The 18315-nt window shown below is 24.6% G+C and overlaps 2 protein-coding genes across 2 annotated transcripts; one reads left to right on the top strand and one right to left on the bottom strand.

Annotated features, from left to right (window-relative positions):
• Positions 1-3492: 3492 nt before the first annotated feature.
• Positions 3493-4772, bottom strand: Triagg1_8375 (uncharacterized protein; the record flags this gene model as incomplete). The annotated part of the gene is made up of 6 exons (XM_062903214.1): positions 3493-3755; positions 3816-4107; positions 4170-4251; positions 4318-4529; positions 4595-4665; positions 4739-4772. 6 exons carry the CDS (start codon positions 4770-4772, stop codon positions 3493-3495), a joined length of 954 nt encoding a protein of 317 aa, XP_062752568.1.
• A 505-nt stretch (positions 4773-5277) lies between these two features.
• Triagg1_8374 (transcriptional regulator family: Fungal Specific TF) lies at positions 5278-7153 on the top strand (the record flags this gene model as incomplete). Its single annotated transcript, XM_062903213.1, has 3 exons — positions 5278-5535; positions 5593-7090; positions 7149-7153. 3 exons carry the CDS (start codon positions 5278-5280, stop codon positions 7151-7153), a joined length of 1761 nt encoding a protein of 586 aa, XP_062752567.1.
• Positions 7154-18315: the final 11162 nt, after the last annotated feature.

Raw genomic sequence — 18315 nt, 5'->3', positions numbered from 1 at the left:
GAACTTTTGATTATGCAACTTGATGCTCTTCCGTCCTAACCGAACAATGTGCATTCAAATCCTGTGTACACGGGTAAAGCGGCCCATATGCAGTTGTTGTAACTGCCAGAAACTTCTTAGACGGAGCCATGATTAAAGATTCTCGTCGCTTCTCGAGAGGCTTAGGGAGCTAAGCTATACGCGAGGTGACGATATTCACGTGTCGATCCCGTTTCTGTTCCTAGCTGTTACTAATACCTGCTATATAAGGCAAGTCATATACTGTGGCGCATCTCGCGCAAGTGCCGCTAACAATGGTTTGCAGTCAAGGTTTATTTGTGGAAGAGATAAGAGCTTCCCTATGTAGCAGGTGCAATAATTATTCGAAGCGGAGGCGGAATCAAGATGCACGAGTAGGCGCAATACAACTATAATCCTCTTAATTGATTGGTAGACTACCTAATCTAGATTCTGCTCCGGCCAAGAGATTTATTTTCCTTGCTTAGCCGAAATAGTAATGCCCAGACTCGATATCCTCCGAAAACGACCCTCCCGCTGCCGATATCCAAAAGTGCCGGCCCGTATGCCTAGCTTACAAAGAAACCAGGCGGGGCAACAACAAAAGGCCCGTACCATGCGTTTATTGCGGAAATGGCACGCTGTATTATTAGCTATCATTATCGTAACCGCTTTGCTACTCCCTGCTAAGGCATAGTCTGAAATGTTGTGATCTGACGCTGGCACAACGTTATTAACGAGGCAGAGTCGGTCCCGCGATCATTAACATGATACGACCCGTTATACATAGCGCTAACACGGTTAAAGTTTAAACAAAGAATTAGGAATATGGTGGAGCTAGCTATTTACAAGGGATTGGTCTGTGGCAAAGGGCCAGACCGTAATAAGACGCCGCTGACCATGGCGCCATCAATATACTCTCAAGCGCTAACATGGCATTTGTGCTCAACTAAATACAACAATGTTTAAATTTTTCAGCCGTAATAAAGGGGGAAACAGTAACGCAAGTGAACATTCTCTTGCTCTCTATGTCCATTGGATCTTCGCAACTCAAAAGAATGGACAGATAGATAACAGTGGCGGACAGAATGCCCCGAATAATGTGCAACAGCATTACCAATAATTATGTGAATTCAGGCACTTCCATTGCTGTTAACCTTTATTATTATGCTACGACGTCATAGGGATTTGAACTGTGATTAACCCACTAGGGAAGGCAATAAGATTGCAGTATACAGTATAAAGGCAACAGAATTTAAAAAGTGGAAATAAAGTAGAGAATTTCCTATATGAGCTGGGAAAAAATTATTCTGCTACCTGCTATCAATTTTTGGAGGGAGAGGAATAAATAATAAGTTCCTTAGTAGCACCGCTGTTGGATGTTCTGGTTGGGGTTGATATAACACGAATATCTCTGCCTAATGGAGTTGGGATAAGCCCCACATTCTATTGTTAGTTTAACAGCTACCACAATACCCCAACCCTCCCGCCCACCTCGCAACAGATAATGCATGGCTTCGTTTGCTTTATAGCATTACTTCATTTTTACCTTCCTATAACATTCGGTTCATAAAGTGGTTAGGCTTGGGACTTAACAGAGGTAATATTATGGTTCAGAAGATGTCCCATTTTTTGCCCAGTCAGTAGGCTTCTAGATAATCTGCCTTTTAACACCTTCAAAATCTGTTTATGCAGATATTTTCCATGGTGTATCTCTTACATCCTTGAATAAAGTCACTGTGATTGCATATGTAAAGATTGTGATAGGAAATAACAATGTAGTTGTTGGTATTTTGGTTGCACCTTACCGACAATCTTAGGCAAGCTTGGATTAGTCTTACCTGGTCGGACCTAAGCTTGACCTACGTTTCGGGATTAAGATACTTGAGTGCATGAAGGTAATTAATATAAAATATTAATTTTATTAAAGCCATAGCAGATAATAGAAATCCCATAGGCATATTATACTACACTTTTAGCTCTTGCGTTTTATTCCTTGTTTATTAGTTATTGGGCCATGAATCTTATCTCCTGATTTAGAGTTTAATGCAGAACTAATAATATAGCCAGCATAGGTTTATATATCTATAACGTATGAGCAATAATACAGCTATTATTACTAAAATTAGCAAGGCGGAGCTTAGCTGTTCTTACTAGATTTGTTTCCGTCGTGGGAATTGCCACTGGTATTATATATTACTGCGCTATATTGGAGTTTCCAGATATATAATTCCCAACAAACGTAATATACTCGCAATTGCTTCTCCTAATATCTCTATATTATCTCAAACTCTCTAATAACAGTATACTCCATGTCTTTTATAATACTCTACGACTTGTTATGGGCCGTAATTGACTAGGTATTAAGATTCATAATATCTTTCACACTGGTTACCCTATTTTACACGTAATATACTTCATAGTCACGAAGACAGTATTCCGGTAAACTATACCCCATATCTTTCACGCCTATAAATACATTGCGTTATTATATGTAGGTAAATCTATACCACTGTATTAACATGTACCGCCCCTTCCAAACTGTCCGGCGGTAATATTAAGTAACGCCTCTGATACAATACTACCCGTCAGTCCAGGGAACGTGTTGTTGAATTTGTCTACAACAACTTGCTCCAGGGTGTAGAAATCAAGACCCTTAGCTTCAATGTCCTTTTGCCAAAACGTAAGATACGACTGGCCGTGGGCAAGATTCTGCTGTGCTCTAGAACCCCAGACGGAAAGTGTATGTCCAGCGACAATGCTTTCGGGCTCCATGGACTCAATCAGCTCTAACCTCGCGATTCAGGATGAAATACGAGCAGTCGTTTGCAAATCTGCAAGCCAAATGTGCAGCTCGTGGCTGTAGATGGTGTCGCCCGCAATCAAGGTTCGGGTGGAAGGGATCCAAAAGAGCGTTTCATCAACTGTGTCTCCGCTCACAAGACGCACGAGCTCAATAGGTGCGCTTTCGTCGCCAGGTAGGGTAAAAAAGGTATAGTCATAGGGGGTTGGGATGGAGGTATTAGACACAATGTTGTCAGCACCAAACGCCTTTTGCTATCTTGCAATCTATTGAAGTTGGAATGAGAGGAGAAGAGGGAAACCGTGCCATCATACCTGCGCAGGAGCCTCACTCTTGATATATTCAATGGCCCTGCTGTTGGCGTAATACTTTGCCGTGGAAAAATAGTTAAGGAATGCACCTTCGCTTTGGTAGTAACTCGGATAAAGTGCGTTATAAACACAGCAACGAGAGGCCTATCCATAGCGTTTCGCACTCATGGTTCCAATTTATTTGCTTCAAGGACAGCAAGTGGCACATCAATCCGAACTGCTGCTTCAGATTGAGAGATTTATAGGGGTATTTACTTACTTGTTACTATATTCTAATAGTTTAATAATGGAAGTATAGCCACTTGTTTCAGGAAAAATACGTTTAGCTTTGTAGCTTAAGAATATAAACTGCTACTAAATAGGATCTCCACTGGATATATCTTAGACCTTCCTATTCCAGACCTTTGAGAGAAAATCTTCTATCTTCGCAAACTCATAGTCAGGGAATATTTGGTTCAGTTCGTTAGACACATCCCAGCCTCCCTCAAGACTACTAAGAAAAACACCAGTAACTACTATTTTCGACATAACCTCTGCTTCTTCATCACTAATAGCTGAATGATGCCTCTCGAAGCGCCATGGCAGAGTAAGATTCCCAGCCTTGACATCTTCTAGTTGAACTTTTTCAACAGTAAAGGGGCGGTCTATAGAATATTAGAACAGAGATGCATGAATATTTGGACTAGACCGCAGATATAAATTACCTCTAAGCTTTTCTCCAATCTTGATAATTTGGGAAAAGGTGGCTCGGTTGCCTTGAATTCCACTGACCTCTGGCCACTCTTTATCGTAGTCGACAGCTTTGGCAATCATTGCGGCAGTATCAGCCGCCGAGGTCAATGTAATCGTAGTGTCCCCATGCCCTTCAATGATGACAGCCCGGCACTTTTCAAAATCGAAAATAAAGTCTATAGGCTCTATGTGCTTTGATGTTTTGTATGGGGATGCGAGGTAGTCTAAGAAAAGGCCGGGTTGAAACAAGGTATATTCAAGGACCTAAAACATGTTAGATAACCATGGAACGTTCGTTTGAACGTGGGAGAAAAGCCAAAACGTACTTTCCCACTCGCATTGAGTTTTCTCAAGTACTCCCTTGCCACCTCTTTCCCAGAATACCAAGACATATGAGCAGTTCCCGAGCTTTATAAAAAAGGTTTAAGTATTTGCGGCCAAAACTAAGATATAAAATCTCATGACTTGTCTTACCTTCCATATTCGCTGGGTGCAAAACGCTTGACTCCAGCAGCAACAGATGCATCAATCAACTGTTTCTGTGTATCCTGCCCAGATTGCTGCATGATCTGAACAAAAGATAACAGAGTGTGTGTACCCTTGAGAGCTTCCACCAAGGCACCATGGTTGCTATAATCCACTGCACGCCAGGTAGTTCCGGGAATCACATCTTCGTCCGAAGCTTCCTGTACAAATATTAGACTCTTTGAAATCAAAATGACACTTGGCGCACTTCTACGAGGCTACTGACTCTTCGACTCAAAATGGTAACGCTGTGTTTCCCCGTAACAAGAAGGGCATCTATTATCTCCCTGGCAACCGCTTTTGAAAAGAGAAAACTCTAGTTAGTTTGGCTTATCTTGGTTGAGGTTGTATAAATATTAGAATAACATACGACCAGAGCCACCTGCAATAGTAACATTGACCATTGTAAGTAATTGGAGAAATAGTGTTGCTGATTCAAAGTATATGCAGTGTGCGCTTTTGTTGTAAGCTTTTGAGAGAGGAATATAGCGAGATTTTATACTTTTTAATTTTGAAAGAAATTTGGCCACAATATGCAATACAAGATTCGTGGCTATATAGCAATAACCACCGTAGGCGACCAACGTCCCCATGGCTTATACACTGAGCGATATTGATAGATTGCTAATGTCTCTTGGCGTTGACTGGGTTCAAGAGCTAATCAGAGAGGGGCAATCCTTCCGCCGCGGTCGAAGCGCTGTTGTAATACGCCATTGCGGTTTATTTCGCTAGGTGCCTAATCCAATCAGGGAGGAGCGTCCATTCCACCGCGGTCGAACCAGTTTGAACACGTGTTACAGCGACTTGTCTCTCCGCCGCGGCGGTTTAGAATTAATACGCCACACGTATTGCGTGTTCACCTTGACTCATCATCACTGATTTTCACCTCTGCCCACATTTGACATAACGATGACCACGGTGATATCCGCCAATGGCGACGGAGGCAATGGCCAATCTTCCACACCTAAGCGCAGAAAGATCCGGAAGGGCACGCAAAGTTGCTGGGAATGCAAGCGAAGAAAGATCCGATGTACTTTCGCCGCTCCAACTGAGACTATATGTGACGGGTGCAGAAGTCGGCGTGTCAAGTGCATTAGCCAAGAATATCATGACGATGCACCATTGACATCAACGCCAGATAAACGAGGAAAGGGTCTCGACAAGACAGTATGTTTCTTCTTTTCTAATCCTTCAATAACTATCTCTTAGACTAACATCGAAAAGCGCTGCCAAGTTGACAGTTCATTTGGCACTAGACCACCTTCCACATACAACTATATGGGAAGAGAAGCATTTATCAATTCATCAATCGATTATGATAGAATCTCCCAGCAACTCCTGGCAGCGTGGCCGAGCTCACGTGAGCTTGAGACCATATCAAGTATGAAAATCAACAATACTTTCAATTTATTTCATGGCGTCACATGTATGCCATACTCGACCTTTATGAATAACGACCTACCATCACTTCAGGACGTGCTGCAATCGCCTCTACCAGGATCCCACCCAGTACTGATTGCCCGCAGGCTTCTAATGCTGGGTGTCTTCTTACAAAGCGGGTCACCTTTATCATCTGAACTGCAGAGTATCATGTGCCAGGTTGTTGAGATAGCAAACAGACTTGTTACTAGCAATGATGATATGGTTATCTCGCTCGAAGGCATTGAGTGCATTATGATGGAAGCTATGTTTCGTAACAATACGGGCAATCTCCGCGGTGCTTGGGTCTCAAATCGCCGAGCTATGACGATGGCGCAACTAATGGGTCTTCATCGATACAGAACCGCTGTTCCTGCTAGTAGCAATAAAGACTGGGGTGCTAGACCTCTGCCGAAAACTATTGATGCTGAGACACCAAATCGTATCGAGCCCGACTCGATGTGGTTCCGACTCGTCTCTACAGATAGATATCTATCCCTAATACTGGGGTTGCCCCAGGGGTCTCAACAAGACCCTCATGTCGTCTTCTCAGAGTCAAAGGAGCCCAAAGAGGATGCAATAATAGATCGCCTTGAGCGGCGTGAAATAGTTGCCGCGGGTCTCATTCTGCAACGAAATAGTACCAACATCCACGACCTTGAAGCGACACTCAAGGTGGATAAACTTTTTCAAGAGGCAGCAGCTTCAACGCCTGCCCAGTGGTGGCTCCCTCCCGAGCCTTTGTCTATCGCTGGCAACACCATGGACGCCTTCAAGGAGACTCTTCGACTTATGTATCAGCTTACCCATTATCATTTACTTACACAATTACATCTCCCCTATATACTTCTGACTTACAATGACCGGAAATACGACTATGGCAAAATGACAGCCATTAACGCGAGCCGTGAGATACTATCACGTTTTGTGCTTTACTTTGGCAATGCTTCTAACTATTCTCCCTACTGCCTCGGTGTCAACTATATAACCTTTATCGCTAGTATGACGCTATGTCTTGCTCATATAAAAGGACATTGTCATCGCCAAAATAACACCCTTACTAATGTGAATACCAGCATCTTTCAATTTCTCACACACCAACGCCCTCAAGATATTGGCTTTATTGAGCGTGTACTGGATAGTATGGAGCATAAGATAACAACAGACAACAACCCCATAAACCAAACAATTATTAACACCCTGAAACAACTTGTTGGCATTGAAGCTTCTATTGCCAATCAGAGTTCTGTTGTTGCGAAGATTTCTTGTCAAATCGGCGGTAACGGACTTGAAGGTGGTGTTAGTATGCATCTGAATAATGGTGTTCTGCATATCTATATCCCCTACTATGGTACTATCAGAATAGAGCGCGAAAACTCTTTGTATAAGTTTCTTGACGACAACTATTTTTTGGTAAACACTGTACCACAGATACCCTTGGAAATATTTCAATCACCAACGGAAAGGGCTATTATTATAGAGCCCATCGGTGAGCTTTCTGTATCTAATAGCCAAAATACAAAGGAGGATAGTAGATTAATGCCGAGTTTTGGGGAAGAGTTTGGAGATTGGGCATTTGGTAGCATAGATTTAGGTTTCTTAGAGACACTTTAAATAACTCGCAATACTTAAATTGTACCGTTTATATAATAATATACCTTTAATAATATGTATGGAATTAATCCAATATGTTTGAAAGATTATATAAACATAAAGGCATAGGCTAAACTAATACTCAAAGCCCTATACTAATAGCGCCAGCAGCAGCCATAGTAATAAATCCCATTAAGCCTCTATTAGTAATAGTCCTAATAGCTGCAGCTACAGTTACAACTGCAGGGGGATTTGTAGGGGTGTTAGTATAGCCTCCTATGGATGTGGTGCTAGAATTAGTAGGTAGTATTATAATGGCTATAGTTAAAGCTACAAGGGACTTATAAGTAGTTAAGGGCCTATTGCCTCCTTATCACAACCCAACCTCTTATAGTACTCTGAGACAAGCACTGGATTAACTATTAGGCCGCCTTAGCTAATTATTAATAAAATAATTAAGCTATATTATTTTAATATAAAAGAAATAACTAAGCTATATTATTCTAATATAAAAATAATACTTAGTAAGTATTTTATATATATATAAGAATAATATATTATATTATTTCTTATAAAATAACTTACTATATAAAAATAAAATATTTATATTTATTAAATAGCTTAAATAATTAGTTATTAATATAATAATAAAATTAATTTTAGTATTTAATTTATTAATTATATAATAAGATTATTTATTATATCCTACTACCTTTATTAATATAAACTATAATTAATTTATTACCTTAAGAATTACCTTATATTATTTAATATAAACTAATTTATTATATATTAATAACTTTTATTTAAAATAGTATTATATACCTTTAAGTAATAAAAAGTATTATAGCTCCTTAATTAACTCTTAAACTTACTATTACTTTTAAAAATTTTACTATAGCTTTAAAAAAATTTTAAGTATAAAATAATTAATTAAAAAATAACTTAAAGCTAGCTTAAAATATTAAAATTACTAAAATAATTAAACTTAAGTAATTAAAATTTTTTATTAAAAAAACTAATATTTTATAAACCTTTTTTAATTAACTTAAGGTTTATTATATTATTAATAGTAAATAGTTTTTAATTATTAAAAATAAAATTTTTTATATTTTTAACTATATAAAAAAAGTTATACTTTACTAATTTAAACTTATTATAAAAAACTATATTAAAATTATAAATATATTTTATAATAGTAAAATTACTTATATTTTCTTAAATTATATAAACTTTAAAATTATACTTTAGTTAGTTTTTAAAATAATTAATAAAAAATAAATTATTAAATAAAAACTTAGGGATTTTTATTAAAAAAAGGCTATATTTAAGTATATTTCTTAGTTTATATAAATCTCCTTAAAGCTTAAATAAAAATATAAACCCTTAATAAAATACTTTTATAAAAAATTAAAAAAAAAAGTAAAAAATAAATTATATAAACTTAATTATTTTAATACTTTTTAAAAATATATAAATAAAGTTATTAAAATTAATAATAAATAATATAAGTATTAGAAAAAGTATAAAAAAAAATTATAATTTTTTTTATTATATTATTATAAAGCTAACTAAAGTAAAAAATAATATAAAAAAATTACTTATACTTATAAAATAAACTTAAAATAAATAAACTTTAATACTATTACTAAAAAAAAAAAATTCTTTTATTATAACTATAGTAAAAAAAGCTATATAACTTAAAATTATTAATTTAAAAAAATTAATAAATTATAAAAATAATTTAAATAAATTATTAATATTATTTATAAGTTTAAGTAATTATTAAATTAAAAATATAATAATAATAAAATCTTTAACTTAAATATAGCTTAAGTTATAAAGAAACTTAAACTTAATAAATTAATATAAACCTTAATAAAAAAACTTACTTTAAAAAAAATTAATAACTTTAAAAATATAATACTTATATATAATATTATATTTTTATTAAAAATTACTAATATTATTATAATTAATATTATATTTTTATTATAAAATATACTTAAAGTATAATAATATATATAAATTTATATAATATTATTTATAAATTTTAATTAAATTAATACTCTTAAGGTATTTAAACTTATAATTAAAATTTTTAGGAAAAATAATTTTAAAATATAATAGTAATTTATAAATTAAGAAAAAGTATAATATAATATTTACTTTACTAAGGAATATAATTATAAAAACCTAAAATTATATATTAAGTTTTATTATAAAACTTATATAATTTTTAAAGTTTAAGAATAATATACTTAATAATATAAATCCCTAAATTTTAAAAAATATAATTTAATAAAATAATATTAATATTATTACTAAAATTACTATTATAATATATAAATTAAAAAAAAGTTATATAATTATAATTATAATTTTTAAATTTATAAAAAATAAAAAAATATAAATAATATTAAGGCTTATTATAAATATAACTTTATAAATATATTTATTTATAATTATTACTAATATAAAATATATAATAAAAATCCTTAAGTATTATAAATATTATTATATATTAATAATATTAATTTTAAAAAAAAATAGCTAAAATAATTTATAATTATTAATTTTAAAAATATTTATTATAAAATTTAATTTAAAAAAAATAAAAAAACCTTAAAAAATAATAATTTTAAGAAAAAAAATAACCTCCCTAAGGAATTTATTAATATTATTATATAATTAATATAATTATTAAAATTTTTAATAAAAGTAATTATTAAAAAATATAAATTTATAATATTTTTTAATAATAAAGTTTAAAGTAATTATATTTTACTTATACTTATATTTAAGTTATAATTATTATATAAAAATAAAAATAATAAAAATTATAATATATTTATTATAAATAATTAAAAATTTAAATATAATAAAAAAATTATTAATACTAAAATATTTTTCTTAAATATTAAAATTTAAGGTAAAATAAAAAAAATTAATTTTAATATATTAAATATTCTAAGATTTAAAACTTTATTAAAATATATATAATTAAAAAAAAGTAACCCTTAGGTTAATTAAGAAATAAGCTAAATAAATTAAGTAAATAACTTTAGTTTATTAAAAATACTAAAACTTAAATTATAATTATTTTAGAAAAAGTAATAAAAAAGTAATATATTATTAAAAAATTTAAAGCTTTTTAAATTAAAAAATAAAAAATCTAAAATAAAAAAAATTAAATTTAAGGCTTTTTAAAAAATATTATAATAATACTAAAATAAATAAAATAAAATAAAATAATAAAAAATTTATAAAATAATTACTTTAATATAAATAAAATTTTAAAATTTTAATTAAGTTTTTTTAAAAGCTAAAAAGAAAGTTAACTTTAATCCTAAGAAATAGTAAATAACTAAAGTTTTATAATAATATTATAAATATAAAAAATTATATTAAAAAACCTTAAAAATAAAACTATTGCTTTATATAAAATAAAATTATAAAATTATATTAAAAAAAAAATTACCTTAAAGTTTTATAAAATTTATAACCTTAGTAAATTTAAACTTAAAATACTTAAGGAATAAATTAAAAAATAACTTTAGAAAAAATATATTTATATTTTTAATTTACTTATTAAATACTTTATTATTTTTATATTAAAAAAAAATAAAAAACTTTAATTAATTATTAACTATTATTAACTTAATAATATTATTATTAAAAATAAAACCCTATTATTATTAATTAATAAAATTAAAAAATACTTTACTAAAATAAATTATTTTATAATACTTAACTTTACTAAAGTTTATAAATTTATTTATATTAAGGTAAAAGATAAATAAAAAACTGCTTTTTAAATATAATATAATTTTTATAAATATTTAGTTATATTATAAAAACTTACTAATACTTTATTAATAACTAGGGAATATACCTTTAAACTAAGCTATTAATACCTAAATATTTTTATAAGCTACTTAGTTTATTTAGCTACTATAAAAACTATAGTGCAAAAATAAAATTATAGTATTATTTAATTTAACTACTGCGGCTTTATTTTAACTAAAATAAAGCTGCTATTTTAGCTAAAGTTATTTTTATTATAATAATATATTTTAATTTTTTTATTTAGCTAAAGAAAATATTCCTTATTTTATATTACTAAGCTAATTAAAGCCTAGCTTAGTTATTTATTTTAGCTAATATTAATTACTAATTATAAACCTAATTAAAAATCCTTATTAAAAGCCTTCCCTTAAGATTTAGGAATAAACTCCTAAAGTATTTGCTTAGAAATTTTAAAATAATAACCTATTATCTTAAGGATTATTTAATTTTCTTATATTTTTTTTAGCTTTTAAAAAAAAATTAATTTTAAAAAAAAACTATAAAGAAAATATTATATTTTACTTAGGCTTAGTTAATTAATTATAAAGGAAATTTTTTAGCCTTAGTTTATTATTATTTTTATATTTTAATTATAATTTTTTATATTTTTAATACTTTTAGTTAATTTTTAATTTTTTTTATTCTTAGTAAAATTATTTATTTTTTTCCTACTACTTTAATACTTCTTAAGTAATTACTTATTTACTATAAGTATTTTAGGTTACTAAGGGTTTTTATAAACTTATAATAGCTTTATAAATATAATCTTAAGTATTTTTATTTATTAGCTTTATAAAAATAAAAAAGTAAAAGTTATTTAATATAAAAGTTTAAAAAACTTAGTAAAAATATAATATTTTTACTTTTTTTATAAAGCTAATAGTTATTTTATATTTAGCCTTTTTAAAATATTTTAACTAAAAGTAATTTTTTAATTTAATATATTTATTTATAATTACTTAAGTTTTATAAATACTTTTTTTATTATTAATTATATTAAGCTATTTTACTAAATAATTATTATTTTAATTTACTAATTATTTATAAGCTTTATTAATATTATTATTTTCTTTATTTTATAGTTTAAGAAACTTTAAAGATTTAATTATATATTTTAATTAATTAATTCTTAGTATTTAAAGTATTTCTTTAGTATTACTATTAGTTAGTTATATTATAAAAACTTTTTTATATTTAATATAAGTATTTAATATATAAAAATATTAATTATATTTTTAATTTCCTACTTAATAAACTTATTAATTATTATTAACTATAAGTATTATAAAAAAATAACTAAGCTTTTAATTAAATAAGGCTAGTATAAATTTAAATTCTTATTTTATAAATAATTTAAATAAAAAAAAACTTTTTATAAATAAGCTTATTAATAATAAACTTCTTAAAAGTAAGTTTATAAGTATTAAAACTTTATTTTTATATTTTTAAGCTATATTACCTAAAGGTAATATAATTTAGTTAAGTAAGTAGCTTAAAACTATTTATATTCCTAAAGTAATTATAATTATAAATAATAATTAAAATAAAGTAGTTAAAAATAATTACTAAAAGTAAAAAAAAGTATTTTATTAATTAAAAACTTTAATAATAATTTTATTTTAAATAAAAGGCCCTAGGTAAAAGTTTAATAATTAATAAATTAATTAATTTTTACTTAGTTAAAATAAAAAAGTATATACTTTAAAAAGATATAAGCTTACTTATTTTAAAAAGTTTTTTATAAAAATTTAATTACTTAGCTAAATATAAACTTTATATTCTTTTACTTTATTATTTTATTATAAATCCTTAAGTAATTTATAAAGGTTATTTAAGTTTTATAAGTATTAATATTTTTAAAATTACTAAAACTTTTTATATTTTATAATATTAAGTTTATTTAAAGCTATAGTTTTAAATATAAAAAATATAAATAATACTTTAGCTTTTACTAAAGTATAATTAAGTTAATATAAGTATTAGTTTTTAATCCTAAGATTAAATATTTTTTATATTAACTATTATTATTTTAAATATATTTATAAAATTCCTATTTTATATAATTAATTATTTATATAAGCCCTAATTTATTAACTTATTAAACCTTATAAAGTTATTATTAACTAAAATAAAGTAAAATAACTATATTTATTATTTCTAAGTTATATTATATAAAATATAACTAAAAAATTAAATAATTCTTTATAATTAGTTTTTAAAAGTAAATTTTTTTAAAATTAAATTATTTACTAAGCTTAATTAAATTATTATTTTACTACTAAATTAAAGTAATATAATTAGCTAAATTATTAATCTTAAATAATTATAACTTAATATATTTTAAAAAAAATAAAATTTATAAAAAAATATTTATTTTTAGTTACTTTTTTAAAAACTTAAGGACTTAAGTATATTTTATAATAAAGTTTATTATTAAATATTTTACTAAATTACTTTATATACTTTACTAAAGTAATTATATTATAATACTTTATAATAATTATATAATTAATTTTTTTAATAATAATTTATAATATTACTTAAAAATTATTATTTATAATTTACTTTTTTTTTTTATAATTAATTAAAAACTAATATATATATTTAATATAAAAGCCTTAGTTATTTTATAAAATATTAAAAAAATATAAAATATATATATAGTAAGTATATATTTAATAATTATTTAAATTATTTAAAAAGTAATTACTTATTTAAATAAGTAGCTAAACTTAATAAAAGTAAAACTAAGGAAGTTACTTTTTATATAATTTTACTAAGTTTTTATTAATAAACTTTTGTTTAATATTATTATAGAATTTTTAAAGTAAATTTAGTTTAAGGGGGGTATAAGTTATATAAAGTAATAAATTATATTATAACTTTTTTAAAACTTAAAAAAATTTATTATAATTAAGTATTATAAAGTAATTTTAGTATTAAAGCTTTTTAAAGAAAATTATAAAAGTAAAATAAAAGTTAATTATAAAATTAAATAATTTAAAGTATTAAAAGGTAGTAAATTATAAAAAAAAATATAAAGTATATATATATATTTTAATAAGGATTTTTAATTAGGTTTATAACTAGTAGTTAGTGCTAACTAGGATAAATAACTAAGCTGGGCTTTAGCTAGCTTAGTAATATAAAATAAGGAATATTTTCTTTAGCTAAATAAAAAAATTAAAATATATTATTATAATAAAAATAACCTTAGCTAAGACAGCGGCTTTATTTTAATTAAAATAAGGCCGCAGTAGCTAAATTAAATAATACTATAATTTTATTTTTATACTATAGTTTTTATAGTAGCTAAATAAGTTAAATAGCTTATAAAAGTATTTAGGTATTAATAGCTTAATTTAAAAATATATTCCTTAGCTATTAATAAAATAATAACTAAAATAAGGGGATTTTTTTATTACTTTATTATTTAATTTATAAAAAAAGCTAATTATTAAAACTTAGGCTTTACTATATATATTATAAAAGCTTTATTACTTTAATTATAAATAAAAACCTAAGACTATTTTATATAAATACTAGTGTTTATAAAAACTAAGATAAAGGAGCTTATAGTTAAACACTATAGAAGTAAATATAGGAAGTTAACACTAAAATAAAGCAGAGGTATTAATTAATTATTTAAAAGTAAGAAGATTAAGTAAGTACGTAATAAAAAGTATTCCTTAGCTACTATTAAAACCTATACCTTTTATTAAGTTATTATTTAAATTATAAACTAAATTTTTACCTTTTTTTTTAAAAAAAAAAAAAAGAGATAATAAAAGGAAATAGTTTAAATTTTTATTTTAATTATTTAATTAAGGTACCTAAAAGACTTAGAATATTTAAAAACTTTAGAAATTAAACTAAGTAAAATAGTAAAAAGGATAATAAAATACTTAAAAAGTATAAAAAAGTTACTTAATATTAATAAAAAAATAATTATTTTTTTAAATTTCCTTTATAAAGAAAATATATTAATAATATAATAATATAATAAAAAAAAAGAATAATATTACTAAAAGAATTTTATTAATACTAAGGAAACTTTTTTTTTAAGAAAAGCCTAAAGTAGAGATAACCTTTTTTACTACCTTAATACTTTATAATTTTAAAAAATTACTATAAAAGATTAATTAATTCCTTAATATAGGTAGAGTATATTTTTATTATTATAATAAGTATTTATATTACCCTTATTAAATATAATAATTAAACTTAAAAATTAAACTTAGTATTAAATAAAATAAGTAAAAGTATAAAAAGATTATAATTAATTAAAAAGTTAATAATATTATTTAATTAATAAAATAATAAGAGATTAATTACTAAAAGAAACTTAAAGTTTACTTAAGTACTATTTTACTAATAGATTATAAATATTCTTAAATATTAGGTTAAATAGTATTACTTTTACTAATATTTAATAATATTTAATACTAAGGCTATTAATTAATTAATTATTAAATATTAAAAACTAAGGAAGGTTTTTTATTAAATCTCCTTAATAGTAATTTAATTAACTTAACTTAGGTATATTAAGTTTTAAAATAATAAAATATTAATAATACCTACTTAGTCTCTTAAGAAAATAATTAAAAAAATATAATAACCTTTTACTTTTTTATTAATAAAAAATATTATTTAATTAAGAGAAGCTTAATAATTTTAATTAACTTATATTATAATAAATTAAAATCTATAGTTTTAATAAACTTTTAAATTAATTAATTTTAAGTAATAGTACTATAAGTTTATTATAAATAAATTATAAAACTAAACTTTAATAACTAATAAGCTTAATAATAGTTAATTTAATTAATTAACGCCTATGTAATTTAATAACTACTTTAGTTATAATTAATATTAGCTTTTAAAGTATACTTAATTTTATTATAAAATAAGGGACCCTTTTTTTTTACTAAATAAATAAATAATAAAAAATAAAATATTTTATTAGTAATAATATATTAGGCTTTTTAAAAAAATATAATTTATTTATAACTAAATATAATAATATAAAAGAAAAGAAGATTAATTACCTTAGTTATTATATAAATAATAAAGTCTAGCTAAAAGTTAAATAATTAATTAAAAGTACTTTATAAGTAGAAATTAAAATAGAATTAAAGTTATATTTTAAAAGCTATAATAGTAATAAAAATATTTTACTATATAATTAAAGGGTATATTTTATATTTTAAAAACCCTTATTAAATAAAAAAATTCTTAATTAGTTTTTAAACTATAGGAGTACTTATTAAAAAATTAATTTAACTTATTAAAAAAAATCTATAGTATATATTTAAGATATAACTAAAGTAATATTATATACTTAAACTAAGGAAATTATAAAAAAAAAAAACCTTTATAAGTTTAGTAATTTTAAAAATTATTAATACTTAAATATTTAAAAAATATATAAAGTAAAAGTAATATAATTAATTAATTTAAAGTAAAGTAATAAATTTTTAAATATAACTAAATAATTTTAAGTAAATAAAAATAATAATTACTTTAGGAAAACTATATATAAAATACTAAAAAATAAGTATATTTTAAAAATTATAAAATAAATAAATAACTTTTACTAAGATAATTCTGCTATTAAGTAATTAATTAATTAAATAAATAAGCTAAAGATTAAAGTTTATTAAGTTAAGGAAGAAAATACTTTACTAAAAACTTATTTAAATAGTTATTAAGAGGATAAATTACTTTATAAATTTATAAAAGCTTATTTTAATATAAATATAATATTATACTTTCTTAAAGATAAAGAAAAATTATTTAATTATAATTTAGAGTATAAGTACTTTAGAGTAAATATAATAAAAAAAGAAAAGCTTATTTACTTTTATTATAATATTAAGGATTACTACTTAAAAAATTACTTATTTAAGAAATATAATAAAGGGATTAAATTCCTATATTATAATTAAGAAGCTAGATTTATAAAAATTAGTCTAAGGTAAGTAATTATCCCTTTAAGATTATTTAAAAACCTTATTAAGAAAAATACTAATATAAGGAAAATAGCTATTTTATAAGCTAAAAGCTTTAAACTTAATAGTAATATATAAATAGTTATTAAAAAAGCAAAAGTAAAAGCTTTAGAAAGGTTTAGTTAAGTAGCTATTATAAAGGAATTTAATATAATTATAAGGGTAAAAAAAGGTATATAAATAAAAAAGTATATATTACTAAAATTAATTAATCTCCCTCTACTACTCTTAGTTATATATTATTCTTTTATAAAAAATATTATTACTAATATAATATATTTCTACCCTAAAAATTAATTAATAGTTTAATATAATAAATTAAATTATAACCTTATTCTTAATACTAAACTCCTTAATTACTTATAAAAAGTTAATAATACTTATAAAAAAGTTAAAAACTTAGTTATTAATAAGTAGGAAGAAGAATTAATTACTAGCTAAGACTTTAATTAAATACCTATAGTTAATACTATTAAGATTAGTAGCTATAAGTAATAAAGAATTAATAAACTAAGTAAAAATAATAAATTTACTATTACTATATTATAAATAAAGTTAATAAATAAGCTAGTTATTAATATAAATACTTTAAAAAAAAGTAAGGCCTAATATAAAATTATTAATATACTTTATTTTAAAAGGAATAAAAATATAAAATACCTAGTGGTTAGAAAATTAATCCTAAAGATAATAATTAAAAATAAAATTAATTTTAATATTAAAATAATTTTAAAAGTAATACTAAAAGTAGCTATTTAATTAGTAAATTATTTAATTAGTAAATTACTTAAAGTAATATAAACTTAGTTTATTAAAAAAAGGCTAACTTTAAAAAAAAACTTAATTAAGCTATAGATACTAGGTAAGATTAATTTTATAAAAGCCTTAGTTATTAAAGGCACTTACCTTAATATTAAGGTATTAAAGTAAATAATTATAAAAATAAATAAGTATATAATAAGTATTATAATTATTTATTTTTAAAATAAAATAAATATAAGGGAGAAAAATATATACTCCTGCTTTTTTACTATAGTAAATATAATATTAAAATTAAGGCTTAATAAATATAAAA

Source organism: Trichoderma aggressivum (assembly GCF_033847375.1).
Source record: "Trichoderma aggressivum f. europaeum strain CBS 100526 chromosome Unknown scaffold_041, whole genome shotgun sequence".
NCBI classification, from domain to species: Eukaryota; Fungi; Ascomycota; class Sordariomycetes; order Hypocreales; family Hypocreaceae; genus Trichoderma; species Trichoderma aggressivum.
Note: the sequence above shows the minus strand (reverse complement) of the source record. Positions and strands in the feature narration are given on the sequence as shown.